Consider the following 18658-nt stretch of genomic DNA (forward strand, 5'->3'; position numbering starts at 1 on the left):
TAACTATCCCTACTCCCCGTGCCACAGCACCCCAACTCCTACAACAGCACGGCCCAGGATGCGGCTGTCGCCCAGAAGCAAGTCTCAACCCGCGGATTCCTGCCTGAGCCTCAGCCCTCAGGAGCGCCCCGGGGCAGAGCGTTTGAGGCACAAGAATGACAGGAGGAGAGCGCATCTTACCACACCGGCTCCAGCGGCGCAGGCCTTCAGATTCACCATCATGGCTGGCTGCGTGCTGACAATGGTATCCTCGATCAGATCCTTTATGGTGGATGGATCCGCTCTCCCTTCATTCTTCTCTCCGCAAATCGAGAGGAAATGCAGAGAAATCAAAACAAGGCAGACACTATTTCTCCTTACACAGCTCCAGCTGCCTCTCGAGCCTCTAAGGCACTACACAGCTTTTCTGCTGGAAATAACCTCCCAGATAGTCTTCCCATATCCCATACTCGCTCTCCCCAGTGCTTAAAGCTGCCATCTAACAGCTGCAGGCAAATGTAAGTTGTCTAAATGCGACAAACTAAGCCTCGACATCTGTAGTCTACCTGTTGCTTTTACAGTTTGCCACACTTTTGGAAGAACAGCCTACATCTACTCAGGATAAAGCAACAACGGTGTCAAACCAACCTACTTGGATCGCAGAGCGCAAGCATGCCCGCGTTCAGCTCGTTAAACCTCCGATACCCACGGGCTCCCCAGGCTACCCTCTCAAAAAAAGCCCAAACACACAACAACAAAAGAAACCCACCCAAAACAAACCAAAACCACCTCCACAAACCGAACCAACCCAGCTGTACATCTGACAACAGCAGGAGGACCTACGCAGACAGAAAGCCTTTTTCACCACGCAGACTCCCATTCGTCTGTTATACCAAACTGACAGCAGACACCGGTACTGCTTCAGCCCTCTCGAGGAGGTGCTTCTTGACAGATCTGAACTAGTATCGATTCCAGGGCAGAAGAATCCCCTCCCTCACCCTAAAGGGCCATGAGAGCGAGTTGCCAACCTTTCCCCTCCACAGCAGCTTTCCTCTCAGCTCAGTGCTCTTTCTGCCCCTCCCACCCTTCCTCTGCTCGAGTCCAGCCTCCCGCTGTTTGCTGCTCACCTCGCTAAGTTGAAGTCTCGGAAGAACTGAAAGGTTCAAGTCTGGTCTGTCCTTGAAGGTCCACGACACCAGGAGACCTTCATTCTGTATCTCCTCCAAGCGGATCTCCACCTGGCCCAGAACAAATACCCAAAGTCACGAACAGTTTCTGTTTCCACTAGCTGCTTTTTGCCCCGCTTCAAATTCAGCAACTGAAAGGCCCTCACTCCAGTGCAACAATAAGAGACAGAACATAAGAACACAAGTGGTCCTGGGCCTATGGCAAGAAGCAGCTGCAGAAGCCTCATGGCTCTGTAGCGAGACCTGGCTTCCTCACTGCCTTTAGATGCTCAGGTGTCATCAGAGGGAAAAACAACAGGTTATTTCTTTGGCCAAAGAAAAAGCCTGCAAGACAATCCGAAAGAGCAAACTGGGCACCGACATGGGATATTTACTGAGCTACCTCAGCTAGCCTTTGCCAAACCTAAGCACAGCCATTTGTAAGTTAGCAATGCCTCTGTAGGAGGTCATCCTCAGATTGGAAACTCATCCGGGTCACCAAAAGCCTGCAACAACAAACCAGACCATACAATGCGCCACAGCTCAGCTGAGAAGTTGCACGCCCACCCACCTGAGAGGTATCACTAATGTAACTGACAAAAAGAGACCCACACAGGAAGAACACCTGGCCCAGTACCTCCAGTAAAAACAGGGGAATGAAATTTAACATAGTTCTACAGTAACTGACAGACTGATGTTTATTTACCATGAACACAGAAGGCCCTCAGGTGTAAGCGACAGATCTGGGACAGGGTAGCCCGGTAAGTAACTAACAAGAGGCAGATAAAACAGGCAAGGCACGTTTGGGAATACAGTACTTGAAGCATTCCGACCACAAGGCATAGGGTTACCTTACCAGCATTTCACAACGCAGCACCACGGCCTCAATTAGAAGGCCGCACGCCATTCTCTACGAGAACAATCAACCCAGAACTTCAAGAGGCACAGACAAGGAGCCCTAGAAAACGCCAGCGAGTAGAGGAGCAATTTGGTGAGACGTGACAAAGGCCTCCTGGCTCCCAGAGACTACACAAAGATGAGAAGCAACCGCAGCTGCCGCCCGTGACTAGATGGGCAGCAGGTGCGCTGAACACTGAGGGGAGAGAGGAGCTGTTTGAATGACCGTGGAACAGATGCACAAAAACAAACCGGGATGGTCTGATAAATACAGGTTGAAAATTTTAATAAAGCTTCTGAGAGCAAAGGGGTACTTGAACAACCTTCCAACCGCAATACCTGCAATAGCACAGGATTGGCTTCTGCTACCGCAGAGTTACTTCCAGTTTTGCCATGTCTCGCTAGAGCGCAAACAAGCGCACCGTCTCCAAGCAAGATACCGTCTCCAGTGCAAGCCCTCCTTCACAATGGGAACAAAATCACATTTCAGAGAAGCAAATCCAGCCAGAGAGCGACTACAGAGTTACCACCCGTTGCGATTTCACAGGGCTTCTGTTCTGGAAGAAGCATCTCCAATATTCAACACACAGAAAAAAAATCTGTATCACGCCCTGGTGAATACATTAAGGGGAGCACTGACAAGCAAACCCCTCCTCACCTGGATTTCTTTTTCACACCAACAACCAGGACAACACCGTAATTGTACGAATACACAGGACCCATCTCTCCCTATCCATCAAACTGCAAGGGGAACTGAACTCTCTGAACCTTTCGCTTCTTGAACACCCACTTAAAAAACACGGTACAGAATGCTGCTGTGCCTCAAATCTCTCTGGATGTTGTGGCGGCTACGCTACATAGCCAAGATCTGCAAAACAAGACTTGGAAACAGGACTCGGCACACAGATTGGGACCCCCACCGAATGTTAGCGACAGCACGCTGTTTCTTCCAGCACGACAAAGCCTTTATTCGCGCTAAATCGGGTCCTCCTTCCTCGATCAGCATGGGGCCGGTTAAAACCAAACAAGTTCAACAGCTAACTTTTTACAACTGTTACCTGAGCCTGCAGCACAGCCAGAGTGACATGATAGGTGTCCACAGAAACCGCGGCTGGGGACTGCTGAGTAACAGAGACGGGGAATTTCACAGCTTCAGCTGACAGACAGCAGGAGAGCACCTAGAGAGACAAGGAAGGAGGTGAGTTTATCCCTCGGCGAAAGGCAGCTGTGCGATGGCAAAACGTCTAAAAGCGACAGGCAAGATTGACCCATCGTGGCAGGAAAGAAACATCAGGCTTACTCCTAGACCCAGTTCTGCACTGCGAGCCTGACACTTCAGGCTCTGTACATGAGGCAGAAAAGCTCTCTTTTCCTCTCCGCTGTAGGACCCTGATATTTGGGCTCAGCATCCGTACACCCCAGCTCCACCCACACATCCTCCCCCAGGGCTCGGCCAGAGCTCACCAACACGCAGCCCCAGACACCCAATCTGAGGAGCCCATCGACAGGCCTCCGAACTCAACAACGGCCCTCGCCCGAAACTTCCCCGGTTCCACCATCCCCGTCGCCCAGGCCTCGGCAACCTCCATCAAACATGCCGTCAGTCGACGGAGAAACCCCACGCCGTACAATTCAGAACAGCAAAGCCTTACCATGCTGTGGTCCGACTGCGCCTTGCACATCACGTGACTTATATGTGCGGCTGGTGGTAGCTGAAGACCCTCTTCAAATGTGATCTGCACGGAACTCTGTGAAAAGAGAACTCCTTTAGTTGCCGGTGGTCGAGGTATCCCAGATCGTTTCAAAGAGCACGAACGATTCTGACGTGAAGCCCCAGTGACGCTCCGGTCCATTTCCACGAATCCCACCCACCTTGGCTTATCCGGGCAGAGAAAGGAAACAAGGTCTCCTGTCAAGGCCGAGACTCACAAACACTGTGTTAATTCTTAATGAGAATGGAAAACTGTTCTGGAGAGCAGTCAACCATAAGTCAAGTGCGTTAACCTTTCTTCATTGCAGAAGCTTTGCTGTTTCGTCTCTCTCTCTCTCCCCCCCCACCCCAGCCCCCTGTGCTACTCCTGCCCCAAGTAGACAAAACCAAACCAAACCACAAAACCAAACAGCAAACCAAAAAAAACCCCAATCGACAACAGCAAAATCCACCCTTGGCATATGGTACGTCAGCTCCTGTGCTCGACTTGTTCCCTTTTTCCACCCTCTCCTGGTTTATTAGACTACGATCTCCACTGCAGAAGCATCCCTCTTCTTCATTTGAGGATTTCCCCATATAACAGGACCAGTTCACTACAGAGAAACCTTCTCAAGAAATACAAGACCAAGACAAAGAGTTGAGAGCATCCCTGCATGAAACCTATCCCTCAAAGCTTCCCTCTGCTAACAAGGGGCAAAAATAGAGAGCCAGCAGGCAACCCGAGCACAAGGGCGTGATCGTTTGCCGAGCTGCTCGCATTTTAGGGCCAGGGTGACCAACAGGGAGGATAAAGGTGTAGGAAACTGCAATCTTTTCCTCAAGCGAATGAGACTGCGTGCCGCCACCTCCGTGCGACAGACCGACCCAGGCGCAGGATGGGGTGGAAGGGGCTCTCGGACACTAATCTGACTGGCATAAACGCTACAACCCAAAGAGCCGCTTGCGCATCAAAAACTACTCTGGATGCACGCCCTCCTCTCAACACAGGCACGAGGCAGCTCTCCCAGTGACCAAACTTCAAAACTGAAAGACTCAATGGAGCAGCAGCTTCGGATCGCTCCCCGCTGCTTTGTACCAGTCACGCCTGCCATTTCTTCTTCTCGCTAGCCTCTTCCACCAGAGCTACGCCTTCACCCGCCCAGGTCAGCCCAGAATCAGCCCCTTCTCTCCATGACCAGAACCTCAGCCCAACGAGTTGAGTGTACAGTCATCAGCGGCGAGCTGTTGCCCTGTTCTTTCCAATACGTGAGAGTCTCACCGAACCGGGAGACGCTGGCCAACCTCAAAAGATCTCATGACTCAGCCCACTCAGAACGGACTAGGTAGCATAAACCTATATAGACCCCAAGGCAGGGGGAAAACACAGGAAAAAGAAAATGAGGATGGTAGCATGAGCTCGAGAGGCAACAACTCCTTTCAAGTGTTTGCCCCGTTTTAAGGCAAGTGACTTGAAATCCGAACAGGAAAGAAGAAGTACCAGCTGCTAACATTTAAAGATCTGCAGAAAAAAGTGGCACCTTGTGACTGAAGCCGCTCTCTCTAATACCAGGGGGGATGAGAATGGGATACGGCCGGGAGGCAGACTGACCCTCCTCTGCCTGCTGCCAGCTCCCTCAGATCGTCCTCCAAGCAGAATCCGCCCGCATTAGGATGCTGGCGTGCTCTGACCGCAAGCACTCTCCTACAAAGCTCTAACCGCGCGTGTTACGATCTCACGTACACTGTGACTGGGAAACATGAGGAAATGTGGGCAAAGCTAGACCTGAACGACACTGGGACGTATTGCTTTAAAATTCACCAGGCTGAAAGAAGCCACACAGACACAACAAAACCACGGAAGGAAACAGACTATCAAGAGGGAAGCGACCAAGCAGCATTCCACCAGGACTAGGACTCTGCAACACCAGCTTCCCTCTATTACCCTTTTATGGCAAACCACAAGACTTCCACCCCAGCTTCAGCCTTTTGCTTTCCCTTTCTTGGGGCTTACGCACAAGGGAAAATGAGTCAGCACACCCAGAGGATGGTAAAGATACCTGTCAAACAGGCAATCAAGACAGGAATCTAGGGTTCTTCCCCAGCCATACCAACGAGCTGGAAGCGGGCTCATAAATCTGAGGGCCAAGACCCTCCACCGTCCTGCATTCACGCCAAGGGCCTGATGTACTCGCAACCCTCCGCCCCTCCTCAATAATTCCACCATTAAAGCCAGCTTTGCAGAGCAGCATTTCATTTCGTCTTTTTGTCAGTCGATACAGCTGAAATGAAAACAAACGTGACAGCAAAAGGAGCTAAGAATAAGACTACCTGGGATAAAGTGAGATCGCTCGCTTCTAAGTGCAAATGTATCCCAAACTCCCCATGGGACTTACAAGGAGAGCAGGGGTGGAGTCAGACCGGGAGCAGGGAAGGAGCTGCGGTCAACTGCAACAAGCGCTATCAGGCCTTACGTCCCTTCCCTCCACCAGATGCGAGAAAAATGTCATATGAGACAGAGACTGGGGAGGAGGGGGCCGCAGGGGAATGCTTTTTACGACAAGGGCGGTGATTTTTCAACAACCAAATTGCCATCGGTTCTGAACCGAGGTTTACCTGAAAACCACAATACACCACAAAAAAGGAGACGCAGCTTCTCCTTCAGGATCTCAGCAGACAGCAGGACTACCCTTTGCACAACTTTGTTTAAAAAAAAAAAAAAAAAAAAGGGAACAAACCGAAAAAAAAACCCTAAGTCCCCCCAGCCCAGAACAAGTCTCCTGTTCTGTGGTCGTCGCATGTGGATAGACTATGCGGAGAAGGCTGTAGTCAACCCGAGGCTGACTTCACCTAATCGCGTTCAACTTGTACAGGACCGAAGGAGTATTGTCTCAAAAAATTTCTTTTTTGAACCGCCACTTTCTGTATGGGTCACAAAGTTTAGATGCGACTGAAATCGCTACATAACTAGTCATCTTGAACAACAGGTACAAATCTCCGTGGCTTTGTGAGCGCTACCTCAATTCAAGGCACACACCAAGTCTTCCACCTCCAGCCCCGACTGAAGTCCATGCCATTTCTTCTGCATGTCCAAAAGAATTGCCACGTCTTAATTCCAAGGCTGAAGGAGGAAACGCTAGCAAAAAGACCACAGTTATCTCTTTCCCAGTTAGACATGATCAGTCACTTTACCCCATTTTATGAGGACGGGGGCGCCGAGGGCTGGAAATCTGCGGCTCAAAAGCAGGGCATTGGCAAGAAGAGGATGCCTGAGGGGTGGGAGAAGAAAAGGGTCCAAGATGGAGTATTTTTTCCCGTTAAACAGATGTCAGCAGCTCCAGGTAACTCCCCACCTTATCCAGAACCCCACGTAAGACAGAGCCCCTTGGGGTAACCACCAGGCCCCACTTCAGAGAACAGCTTTTAGACCCAGCAACTCACTGCGGCAAAGTCGCTTTCCGAGTAGGCCTGCTCCAAACAAGGAGCGACTGCAGCAGCAGCAGCTGAAGCGTGGCCCTCCAGGGACACTTCGGCCATCAGCTAATCTTCACCTTGCAGGAGTTCTCAATTCTGGAACTTAGGAATTCAGGTCATTTCGTGAGAACCTGACGAATTCAGCACGTGGCAGAAGAGCGCAGTGTATCAGATATGGGGAACTGCTGACACTTGACCACCACGACCGTGGCCTTCTGACGAGATGGGCACAGAAGGAGAGGGTACGTTTCTACAGTGGGAGGTGCCCCACCTCCACTCTGTCCCTTGCCGAGTCGTCTCTCCCAAGGTGGAAGGCCTCTGCCTGTGCATGCTCTGTCCCAGAGGCTGGCCCTCAACTTTCCCACCAGGTCTCGAAAAGAGAAGCAGTTGCCGTGGCTTGCCCTACACGAGCCGCTGTACCGAGCCAACCGCAGGGAGGGCCGCCAAGCGTCGCTCACGGCAGCGCTGTATCAGAACGAACTCACTTTCAGTCACAAAAAGAAAGAGCTGGTTTCAAGGGTTCAACACCGGCGAGATCCGTGGGGTTTCAGCTTCCGCAGAGTAACTCAGCCGAGCACGTCCCGACACTCGGAAGCTTTCCACAGCAAAAAGGATCGCTTTTTCATGAGGTGGATCTCAGGTTCAATGCTGCGCCTGGCTATTCACACGACCGGGGAAGGCGGGGAGGTGGGAGGGAGAAAAGAACGGAGGCAGGCAGAAGGAAGAACTTTAGCAGCTGCCGTGTTAAACACCAGATCAAGTTTCTCACACCTTACCCTGGGTGACTATCAAGCGCGTTATCTCACAGAACATAATCTAGCCTTGTTTAGTTCCAGACAAAAGATTCAGTGCCTGCAGCGGGTAGTCCCTCAGCCCCCTTACACAGCAACACCCTCTCCTTCTTCTTGTACCTCATCCTGCAAGATCAAGAGCGCAGCCCAGTTAGCACTCCGCAGGCTCCTACTCATCGTCAGTCCTACTCTCCCCCAGAGGAGTCAGGCCCGCACTGCAGACTCCTCCTGCCCTCAGTATACTTAAGGGACTGTTTTCTGACTCTCTTAGAGTACGATGAAGGTTTCTGCACTCGTTCCAAGTAACCAGTACAAGAAATGAGATGTGAAAAGAACAACAGGGCCAGTCAATTTGTGTGTCCCCCCACTCATGAAAACTTCTTACCCTGTCTCGGAACGGACACCTTACCATTTTCTCAGCTGTCGGCCACTAAGAGCGAGCAATCGGCAATATTAAAGGAAATCATAAGACAAGGAGTCACCAGAGGAGGAACGGACCGATTCACAAAAGCAGGCACAGCTTACGGTTTGATGGTCAGCTCCATCTTCATCCCTGCATCTGGCAGATCAACAGCACCTTTGTGGAAAGACCCATTTTTCCACAATCCTCTTGGGAACAGAGCACTCCATCTCTTGCAAACCCATCAGAGGATAAGCTCATCCTAAAACCAATGAACAACTTGGAATACTCTGTCCTTTGACGCCATCAGAGCCCAGATGGGAATACAAACATCCATTCCCATTTTCTAACGCCAGGCAGCTAGATCTAAGGCAGGAGAGAGAGACAGCGGGCCGCTACATTTCTGTTAAAATTTGACTTATCACAAGTAGTGATGAAGGTGAAACTCCACCAACCTTTCCAAGTCAATCTAACATTTGGTGAGTCGATATAACGAGGCAAAGGAGGAGGCGAGAAGTCACGGAGCGGAGAGGACTTCAGGTGGGAAAGCAAAGGACTGAACACAATGGAAAAAAAAGAAAAAACCATTCTTTCTTCAAAAGGAAAACAATTAAAACTAGCTGGGGAGCATGAGTGAGAGAGGTCCAATGGACCAAATCTGCCCAGAACAGTGGCGAGAAGCAACCCCCCGCTTCACAAGCGCAGCCTCTGACACACCTCAAGATAGGAAGAGGCGACGTACTTAAGACAAGCATTAAGAAAGGTAACATCTGGAACAAGTCGATTCCCTGATCCACTTGCAATGGGCAGAAGATAAAATTTAGCAGGTAAAAGCCAGGCAACAGGGCTACACAACCCTGCTCAGACAGCCCCGCCCGATTCATATCCGCACAATACTTGTAGAGGCTGATTCTATGTATTTCTTACGAGAACTTGCCTCAACACATGCTGCTCTTCCAAGCAGTAACGCTCTACCATCTCACCTCTTTGAAGTGACACGACAACAATGCCTCTCAGAAAACTCACCGTTCCCACGCAGCCAACATGAGGGGTACCGGGAGCATGTAGCACCAGCCACGGCTTTCTTTACAAAACCCATAACAGTCTGTGCTCTAAATCCACGTTACCTGGTCTTAGGTAAGTTCGGATATCCTTTTAAAGAGAGCAATGTTTTAAAATATTCTCTGCTCTGCCATGCCTGACATCAGTAAAACAAAAATTTTCCCAGTCTGAGGCTGGAAAAGGTACGCAAAGGCAGCTCGTCACGTGCGGATAGCCCATTCCGGTCAGTCTGCGCTGCCTAATGCCAGGAGACAACGGTCACCTGAAAACAACCACAGCCCTCCCTCCGCACTTTGAAGGAGGTTAATTGATTAAATCCTTTCAAAAAGTGTTCTGCTTCTCTACAATTAAGTGCTACAGAACTTCGAGAACACCACGCTGGACCTACACAATTAAGATTCGCTCCGCCTTGTGCCATTACTTGCAAGCATAACTGCCTAACAAGCCTTATTAACCCTTCTGCTCTCTAGATGCCAGACAACAGTACCTACTTTAAGCAGGGAATCAAAAGGCCGACTCTGAGCTGCCCCATACTTGCCGACAAAGGTCAGGCCTCCCTCGGTCACACGGCACAGGATGCTCGTTCAGGTTCCGCAGCCTTTATTCAAATGGCTCTACGGCACAGGTGTGCCTTACCCACTGTGTAACTGGAAAGGACTGCTCCAGAAAAAGACAGGTACCACGCAGCCGACACGTAACAAAACCAAGCGTTTCCTCTGAAGTCACCTTCCTCAAATATCCAGTTTCTTCATCTCATCCCAGCAAGCTATTGTCAGGGGATTCCACAGAGGCTAATGAAAACAGAGACATTAAGAGCTACAGAAGGTGTGCTGGAAAAACTGCTGTGCAGACACTCCCAAGGGAGCCAAAATCATGACATTACCCGTGGGGTTGGACTTCACAAAGCCTATTACGTTGACACAACTAACAAGAGTCAGGGGCAAGTAATAATTTCTCATTTTTTCCCCACCTTCATCAGTCTCCTGAGTGTTTCACATGGCTGTGCTGCACTCAAGAGAGCTGCTTTTCTGTCCTGCCCCTGGTCCAGGCTTTAACTCACTCGGTCAAAAGGGGAGAGACATTTCCCATCTTGTTGGAAAACTCAAACACAAGTTCGCACCACGTTCTTCAAGACTTAAATTCCCTTTTCTTTAAATGCGTTAGCTTCGCGCTAACCTTTTTTAGCTCTCGACCTTCGCATGCAACTTAACAGAAGTGCTCCCCCTTCCCATTCACATGAGAGGAAAAACCAAGGCCTGCAACAGACTTTGGACCACAGCTTTCACGGGCAGAGGGCCCTGCCCCGCTGGCAGCACGAGCTACTGTGCAACCGGAACCCGTGGGGCGCATCCTCCTTCGTGGCCTTCGAGACTACAGCTCGATACAAGGCTGGGAGACTGAAGGGAAGGAATGCTCGGAGAAGGTTGCTGGGGAACCTGGAAGCGGCTCCGTGGCCGGTCCCGCCAGGCCCGGCTCAGGCTGGGCCCAGGCTGCCCCCAGCGAGGCCCGCCCCGCCCCGCCCGTGCATCCACCCCGCGGCCCGCTCACACTCCGTTACGCTCCCGTCCCACTGGGCCACCTCCCCGGGCGCCCGCCGGTTCCCTCCGGCCCAGGCCTGGCAGCCCCGAGGCCATCGGGCGAGGGAAGCGCCGTCGCCCGCCCGCCCGCCCGCCCCCACCCCCCCACCCCCCCACCCCCCCCGCGCCGGGCCCCGCCGTACCCCGTGCCGCCGCGCCTGGCTGTTGAGGGCCCGCACCCAGGCCCGCAGCCACTGCTCCCGCAGGGACCGGAGGGCGAGCAGCGCGCCCAGCAGGGCCCGGGCCCCGGCCCCGGCCTCCTCCGCCGCCGGCCCGCGCCGCCGCGCCGCCCGCAGGGCCCCGGCCCGCCAGTACTGAAGCAGCCAGGCCGCTACGGTGAGCAGCGAGGCGGCGAATAGCAGCACCAGCGCGGCCCAGCCCGGGTCCGGCCCCATGGCGCCGAGCCGCGCCTCACGGCGGGACGGCGGGCATGGCTGGCGGGACGCCCCCGGCCCCGGCGCCTCCCACCGGGGGAGGGGGAGCAGAGGAGGGGAGGTCCTACCGCTACCGCCACCGCCACCGCCACCGCCGCCGCCTGTCCCGGCCCGGCCCGGCCGGGCCCCAGCGGCGCCCCGCGCCCGCCTGCGCACAGCCGGTACCGCGCCTTCCGCCGGGCCTTGCCCGCTCCCGGCGGGGCGGCGGGCGGGAAGTGACGTTACCGGGGGGGCGACACGGTGCCGGCGCGCGGCCGGAGGGGCGCCGAGGCGGCCATAGCGGTTGCGGGCAGTGCGGGGCGGAGGCGCCCCCCCGGCCGGGGCAAGCGCCGCTCCCCGCGCGGGGAGCTCAGCTCCGCAGGGCCCGCGCGGACTCCAGCGCCGGGCGCCGGCGTTCACGCACGCCCTCAGCGCAGCCCAACGCGTCCCCCGCGCCGCTCAGCGGCCCATGCCAGGGCCAAAGATGGCGCTCCCCGCCGCCGCCGGGCGCCCGCCCATCCGGTGTTTCCCCTCTGGCGTCCGGCTGGAAACGCGCGGCGTTCGGCGGTGGCGGGCGGCGCTCGGCTCCCGGCCTCGCTCCGTGCCCTTGGCCGCGGCCATGGCGGCCTGGCCCGCCGTCCCCCTCCTCATCAACCTCGGCGGGTCGCTGCTGGGCTTCGCGGCCACGGTCACGCTGATCCCGGCCTTCAAGGACCACTTCCTCGCCGCGCGGCTCTTCGGGGAAGACCTCAACAAGGCCTCACGGCGGCCCGTGTGAGTAGCGCTGCCCCCGCCACACCGGCACCGGGAGGGGGACCGGCAACGCGACGGGCACCGGCCGGGCTGACACACCCCCCCCCCCCGCCTTACCTGCCTTTCAGCCCCGAGGCACAGGGCGTGATCAGCGGGGCTGTCTTCCTCATCATCCTCTTCTGCTTCATCCCCGTGCCCTTCCTGAGGTGCTTCGTGGAGGAGCAGTGCGCAGCCTTCCCCCACGACGAGGTGAGGCCGGCCCGGCACCAGGGCCGCGGCGGGTGCCGGCGGCGAGCAGCCACCGGTGACCGGGGTCCTCCTTCCTGTCGCCTGCAGTTTGTGGAGCTCATCGGTTCGCTCCTCGCCATCTGCTGCATGATCTTCCTGGGCTTTGCGGATGACGTTCTGAACCTGCGCTGGCGCCACAAGCTCCTTCTTCCTACCATGGCTTCCCTCCCGCTGCTCATGGTTTACTTCACCAACTTTGGGAACACGACCATCGTGGTGCCTAAGCCCTTCCGGGTGCTGCTGGGCATGCACCTGGACCTGGGTAAGCCACAAATCGCTGGGAAGCAGCGGAAGGGCTTGCCGACGGCACGCAGTGCCGCGGAGGGAACGCGCAAAGGGCTTGGTCAAGCGACCGGTGAGAGGGGCACAACTCCACCCGCTAAATACGAGGCTAGAAAGATGATGCAGAAACCCAGCACCCGCTCTGCTGCACGTAGCCAGGCAGCGGTCGTTCTTCCATGTTTACGGCTACAGGGCAGGGCACCAGGCGCAGGTGGCGCTCGGCTGCTGACACCAGAGCAACCAAAGGACAGACACAGAGGGCTACGGTCCGCAGCCGTGTCGCAAGGGTATGCTGCGTTGTACATACGCGCACGTGTGACGGCTGATTCACAGAGGAGGAAGCAATTTATTAGTAAGCTACCGATAGCAAAACTCACCGAGGTCGCTGGGCAACAGGCCGTTGTATGAAGTGGGAAGCGAGAGCTTCGGTCCGTCAGGCTGGGGCCTGCTTCGCCCGCAAATGCTAACGCACTCGGCTCGCTCTGATCCGCAGGTATCCTCTACTACGTGTACATGGGCATGCTAGCAGTGTTCTGCACCAACGCCATCAACATTCTCGCTGGAATTAATGGAATCGAGGCAGGGCAGTCTCTGGTGATAGCTGCTTCCATTATAGTGTTCAACATCGCAGAGTTAAACGGTAAGGAAGATAACGCATATGTTTGCGGGCACAAAAAGCAAAAGGAGACAGAATCCCAGGTTTCAATATCTGGCATTACTAAAAATCAACCAGTCCTGTCCTGTTACAAACACATTTTATTTTCTTTTTTCTACAGGAGATTATCAAGACGATCACATTTTTTCTCTCTACTTCATGATTCCCTTTTTTTTCACCACACTGGGGCTGTTTTACCACAACTGGTAAGAGGATAGACATTCAGAGCTTCTTCTGAAATGTTCTTTCCCTGTCCTTTCTCCCTTTTCAAACAAACAAAGCCACTTACCGACATGCAGGTGGGACGCCGGGGCAGGGACAGGCTTCCGGCCAGAATCAAGAGCGCAAAGCATCGACGCTGTGGTAACACAATTCTGGTCATGCCGGCTCACCAAAGTGCCCTGAATACGCTCCTTCCTCGTGTCTCGCTAGCTGTTTTTTCACACTGCATGCTCCGCAACTCAGGTTGCATGTCCCAGTCCCGCAGTTCTTAGCGTAAATACCTTTGATCGTTGTTTTTACTGCATAGATCTGCTGCAGTTCCCTCCTGGTCCCTGACCTGCCCCGTGGGAACACCTTCAGTGGCTATAAAATCATTACCACAGCAACAGTAGTCGTGATAGACCTTTGCTTTTTTTTGCCCTGTGACATGCAGGTACCCATCTCGAGCGTTCGTTGGGGACACCTTCTGCTACTTTGCTGGCATGACTTTCGCCGTGGTGGGGATCTTGGGGCACTTCAGCAAAACAATGCTGCTTTTTTTCATCCCCCAAGTGCTCAACTTCCTCTACTCATTGCCTCAACTCTTCCATGTCATTCCTTGTCCCCGTCACCGGCTGCCGAGGTAATGTACCCAAGTGACCTATAACAGTACCACAGATCGTGCCTGTTACCTCTGACACCAGCTGAGAAAGTTGGTTGTAGGCGCGCTTTGGAAAAGCCATCAAAGTATGTTTTATAGTCAACAGCTGGCTCGCTCTGCCAGCTACGGCCAAGCCCTGCGGTAGAGGTTTCTCTAAGAAGTTAACTTTCCTGACCGCTCTGCCCCTCCCCAGATACAAGAGAGTGATTTTTAACAATGTTAGAATATGATTCTTCTCAACTACAAGAGTGAGAGAAATTGCTACACGCCTCTTCATGCTATTGTGGTGGGATCTGCTAAGAGTTCCTAGCAGCAAGCATTCTGAGGGGCTGCGTATCGGCAAGCTGTCGTTAAGCGTTGTCGTGGTTTAGCCCCAGTCAGCAACCAAACAGCATATTGGATTATTCCTGCTTTTTCCACCACTGGATTTCTTTCTCAACTACTCGGCTAGGGATCTAAGTCTGCTTACACGGAGCTTGCTGTCTCCTTGCTCTATCTGGACTAAAGCATTACTGTTTCTTTTAGGCTCAATCCCAGCACGGGGAAGTTGGAGATGAGCTACTCCAAATTCAAAACTAAGAGCCTCTCTGCCCTGGGAACAAATATCCTGAAGGTAATACTCGGGAAACATTCAAAATACAGGCACATTCTGAGGCGGTGATCAAACGCGAAAGGATGATCAAACGCGAGAGGGATGGGAGGGAATGCGGAACTCCTGGGTTCGCTGGTCATTTCCTGGCTCAGATCCAGAAGCAAATATTCAGCTTAGCCTGTCACCATCCCTCACGGTCACTCGATCGGGTTCCTAATGAGTCTTTCAGAACGACCACGCGTAGCGGTGTCCAAGGACCATCGTAAGCCTGTCCTGTCTTTTCAGTAGGAGCATGAGCCAGGCTTCAGGGATGGTACAGCTAAAGGGGTCTCGGAAAAAAAGTCCGGTGAGCCCCAAGGGTCCCTGGTGAAACAGCGTGCAATATTTCTTTCTGCAGGCCGTCAAAATCTTACACATCGTAGATGTGAGGAGTGGAACAGATGAAGATGGCGAATACACCGAGTGCAATAACATGACACTTATTAACTTTGTTATAAAGCTGGTCGGACCTACCCATGAGCGAAATCTTACTCTCCTGTTGCTACTCATTCAGGTCAGACAAACGGTTCCTCTGGCAGAAAGTGTCCTCTGCAATAGAAACAGATCGAAAGCAGTCTCGAGTTTCGGGGGAAGGGGGGAAGTAAAGTATCATGCTGTTCACATAAGATGCAGCTGAGCTGTGGAACTTGAGGAGAACAGGTTTACACAGCTCCAGGAGGAAGCAGATTCCTCCCCCCCATCCCCCACCCCGGCCCCTCCCCGTTGATGGAGAGCTAATAAACTCAAGGTCCCTAGGTTATCTTGAGAAGATTCCCAAGGCACGAGTCGCTGGATGCTGGGAAAACATGAGGAAAGCAGAGTGCCTTGTCGCTCTGACCCGATACAGCCTTTTCCACGTTCCTGTTTTTCGGTCATCCCAAATAACACGGTCCCAGAGTTCTCTCCAGCTGGCGGACTCGCTTAAGTGGGGCATGCAGCTCAGTGGTATCTGGAATCGGGGCGGGGTGCAAGAGCATTTTGAAGAAACCTAGAGCACGAGGAGAAAGCGCCTCACAGAATTGCCACTACCTCTACTCGGCACGTGAGCGCTCGTGCGTACCATAGTAGAAACACTGCATTTGGCAAGGCCTGCGTTGCTTAGCTGCCCACGATGAAATTCTTTTGTCATCCTCACATCAGAGGTCAGAGGCCCTTCTTAGGAAAGAGAAGGGTCACTTAGCCAAATTCCCATTCAGGAGGAAGGCCTTCCAACAAACGAACCTGGAACCGGACAGGGCTTAGGCAGACCGCATCGGGGATGGGAGAGGATGGGAGGCGCATACCGCATGATCTTGGGCCCACTCACAACAGAGGAGTCTAGGCAGCGCCTTCTTGTAAGGATGCTGACTTGCACCTTTGACCTGAGGTATTTTTTCCTGACAAACCATATGGTTTATGTTATAATATAGGCTCCTTAAGAAAGAAAGAGTTGTTCCCAACCTTTCACCGGTCCGCTTGGTGCTCAGATTGTAACTGTGCGCAGGCACGCACAAAAATCTCCTGAGCATAACTGTGATTCTCAGAGACGGAACTGAGGCCTTTGGCTAGGCCTCTGCCTTTCATCCTCCTGTACCTAAAAAACTTAGCCTAAACGGTGTCATTTAGTGAAACAAGGCATGCCAGAAAGAGTAGCAAATCCATCTGGAAAGGAGGAGCCTGCCAGCCTGTAAACTATTTCACACTATAGCATTTCTGTAGTCTGTCTGATTTTTACCTAGGTCCTGGGCAGCGTGATGGCATTTTCTATCCGGTACCAACTAGTGCGCTTGTTTTATGATGTCTGACCGTGCCATTGGGGAGCGGGGAAAGAGTTGCACCTGCCGGCCAGTTTTCCCCAGTTGCTGACCAAATGATTCAACCGGTCCTACTCAGGCCCCTCTGAGAAAACCTCGGGCCACCTGTCGGCGCGCAAACAACAACTCTGCACAGGCCACCGTGAACTGTAATCGTTTTTGTGTGTGTGCGCACAGAAGGCTTTTGTCTGATTCTACTGACAGAAAAGATTCACTGCTTCTTGGACATCATCATTACTGGGAATGCCTTTCGGAGGGGCAGTAAACGACCCAAATGTTTACCCACAGCTCTTAGGGAAAGTGGGAGAGATTAAATCCCTGTCCTAACAAGCGTGTTGCTGTTCCCTGAGAGAGAAAACAGGACCTTCAATTTCTCTGAGACTCTGACAGCAGAACAAGTAAACCAGAATCCTCTCCTGGTTTCTCCAATCCTGCCTTTGGTCCGTGGACATAGAGTAACGTGTTATAAACCATACCCAAAACTCAGAGCGCTCTGAGAATAAAATAAGTCATGGTACCCATTCCCCTTCAGTGCTTTGCCTCGAGAATATCGACATGCAGCGAGACTAGGTGACGCACTACAACTCTGCGGCCTCCCGCCCTGCTGCGGGGCTGATCACTTCTGCAGTAGATTCCCTCCTCTTTCGCAGCTACCAGGAACATGCCCACCGGAGGGCTTTTATTTCCAAACATCTTTATCGCCCGCCTGCCTTCGTGGAATAGGACACATTTGGAACAGGCTAGCAGAGTAAGGATCGCTGTGTCCTTGCGTAACAGAGGTCATCGGTAAAAGCCTTAGATTAACACAGAACTAAGACCCTGCAGGCCGCAATTACCTTTTCCTTAAATACAACTCGTTAGCCATGTAGCCATATCTGGCACCATAGTTCACCACAGAATTGCTACCTACCTGCCAGAAAAACACATAACAGCCATTGGAGTACCAGGTTAAAGAGGCTGCGTGAGATTAACAGGAGCGAAAAGCGAAATACGCAACAGCAAAGGCAGGGACGCTGAGATGGGTGACAGCAGAAGTTGCTGAGTCTGGTACCTGAATAGATGTAAGGCTGCCGTGCTTCCCCACACCCAAGTCCAGAGCGTAGCGAGGCTGGGACTGTATTCTTGGTAGGCAAAAAATGCACCTGTCCAGCGACAGTGATCAACGCAGAATCTAACGCGCGGCACTCAAATGCGAATGGTACAAGTGACCGACTCCTCTTCCTCCTCTCCCAGCTGATCAGTTTGGAGCTCTGCTAGTAGAGCAGAGTCATATAAATGTGTACGTATAAACACACACAAAAACATGATGAGTCCCTTCAGTAGCTGGCCCTAAATGCTCAGTCTGTCCAGTAGCTAGCTGCTGGATCTCCAGGCACCGGGGCACACGGACACCCAAGGTCCGCAGTACTACTCTGCTTGCTCTTACTCAAATCTTCTCACCGAGAGAGGGGGAGAGGGAGAACTTAATCTCTCTGCTAGCTGATCTGACGTATGGCCTTCCAGTGGCCGACTCTCAGACACCCACCCTGTTTTCTCCAAAAAGCTGGCGCAGACCCACCTCCAGTAAGCAACCCGCCGACCCCGATCTCTCCCGTATACCATCCCAGATACCTGGCTCCAAAGCCCGTTAGCCTACTCGCTCACTAGCCTGGCTGCTTCGCTAGCAGTCGCACGCGCTGGCATTCCACCCTAGCCCCAGCCCCCTACTGCACGTGCTCTGGTTTGTCCCATGTGTTGGTACCACTGGTCCCTCTGACCCGTGGCCTGACACCGGTTGCTGGTGCTTAGACCTCCAGGTGTACCTAGGCACAGTTCCCTCATGCTGGGAAAAAGCTAGAAGCGGAGCTCAGCAAGACAGGACAGACTGCAGAGATAAAGGCTACCAATCAGCAACATGTTCACACACCACCACCTTCTTCACCCTGCGTCTCCTTCAACAGTCGTGTGG

At 53.2% G+C, this 18658-nt stretch overlaps 2 protein-coding genes across 4 annotated transcripts in view; one reads left to right on the top strand and one right to left on the bottom strand.

Annotated features, from left to right (window-relative positions):
- Positions 1-11673, bottom strand: part of C2CD2L (C2CD2 like) — a 28686-nt gene extending 17013 nt beyond the window's left edge. Inside the window, exons 1-5 of one of the 3 annotated variants that reach the window (XM_075116519.1) lie at positions 11177-11673; positions 3695-3790; positions 3101-3220; positions 1107-1217; positions 181-294 (exon numbers count right to left, since the gene is read on the bottom strand). In XM_075116519.1, the coding sequence (XP_074972620.1) occupies positions 181-294; positions 1107-1217; positions 3101-3220; positions 3695-3790; positions 11177-11428 (693 nt within the window). In that variant the 5' untranslated portion in view covers positions 11429-11673. Of the gene's footprint in view, positions 1-180; positions 295-1106; positions 1218-3100; positions 3221-3694; positions 3791-5789; positions 5894-7170; positions 8116-11176 lie in introns of those variants that run through there. The other 2 variants (XM_075116517.1, XM_075116518.1) reach the window with 2 other exon arrangements.
- A 116-nt stretch (positions 11674-11789) lies between these two features.
- Positions 11790-17232, top strand: DPAGT1 (dolichyl-phosphate N-acetylglucosaminephosphotransferase 1). The gene is made up of 9 exons (XM_075116527.1): positions 11790-12220; positions 12328-12448; positions 12536-12749; positions 13263-13409; positions 13546-13630; positions 14080-14268; positions 14812-14899; positions 15276-15431; positions 16636-17232. Exons 1-9 carry the CDS (start codon positions 11916-11918, stop codon positions 16699-16701), a joined length of 1371 nt encoding a protein of 456 aa, XP_074972628.1. The 5' UTR covers positions 11790-11915; the 3' UTR covers positions 16702-17232.
- The last annotated feature ends 1426 nt before the right edge of the window (positions 17233-18658 follow it).

Source organism: Phalacrocorax aristotelis, chromosome 22, assembly GCF_949628215.1.
Source record: "Phalacrocorax aristotelis chromosome 22, bGulAri2.1, whole genome shotgun sequence".
Classification (NCBI taxonomy): Eukaryota; Metazoa; Chordata; class Aves; order Suliformes; family Phalacrocoracidae; genus Phalacrocorax; species Phalacrocorax aristotelis.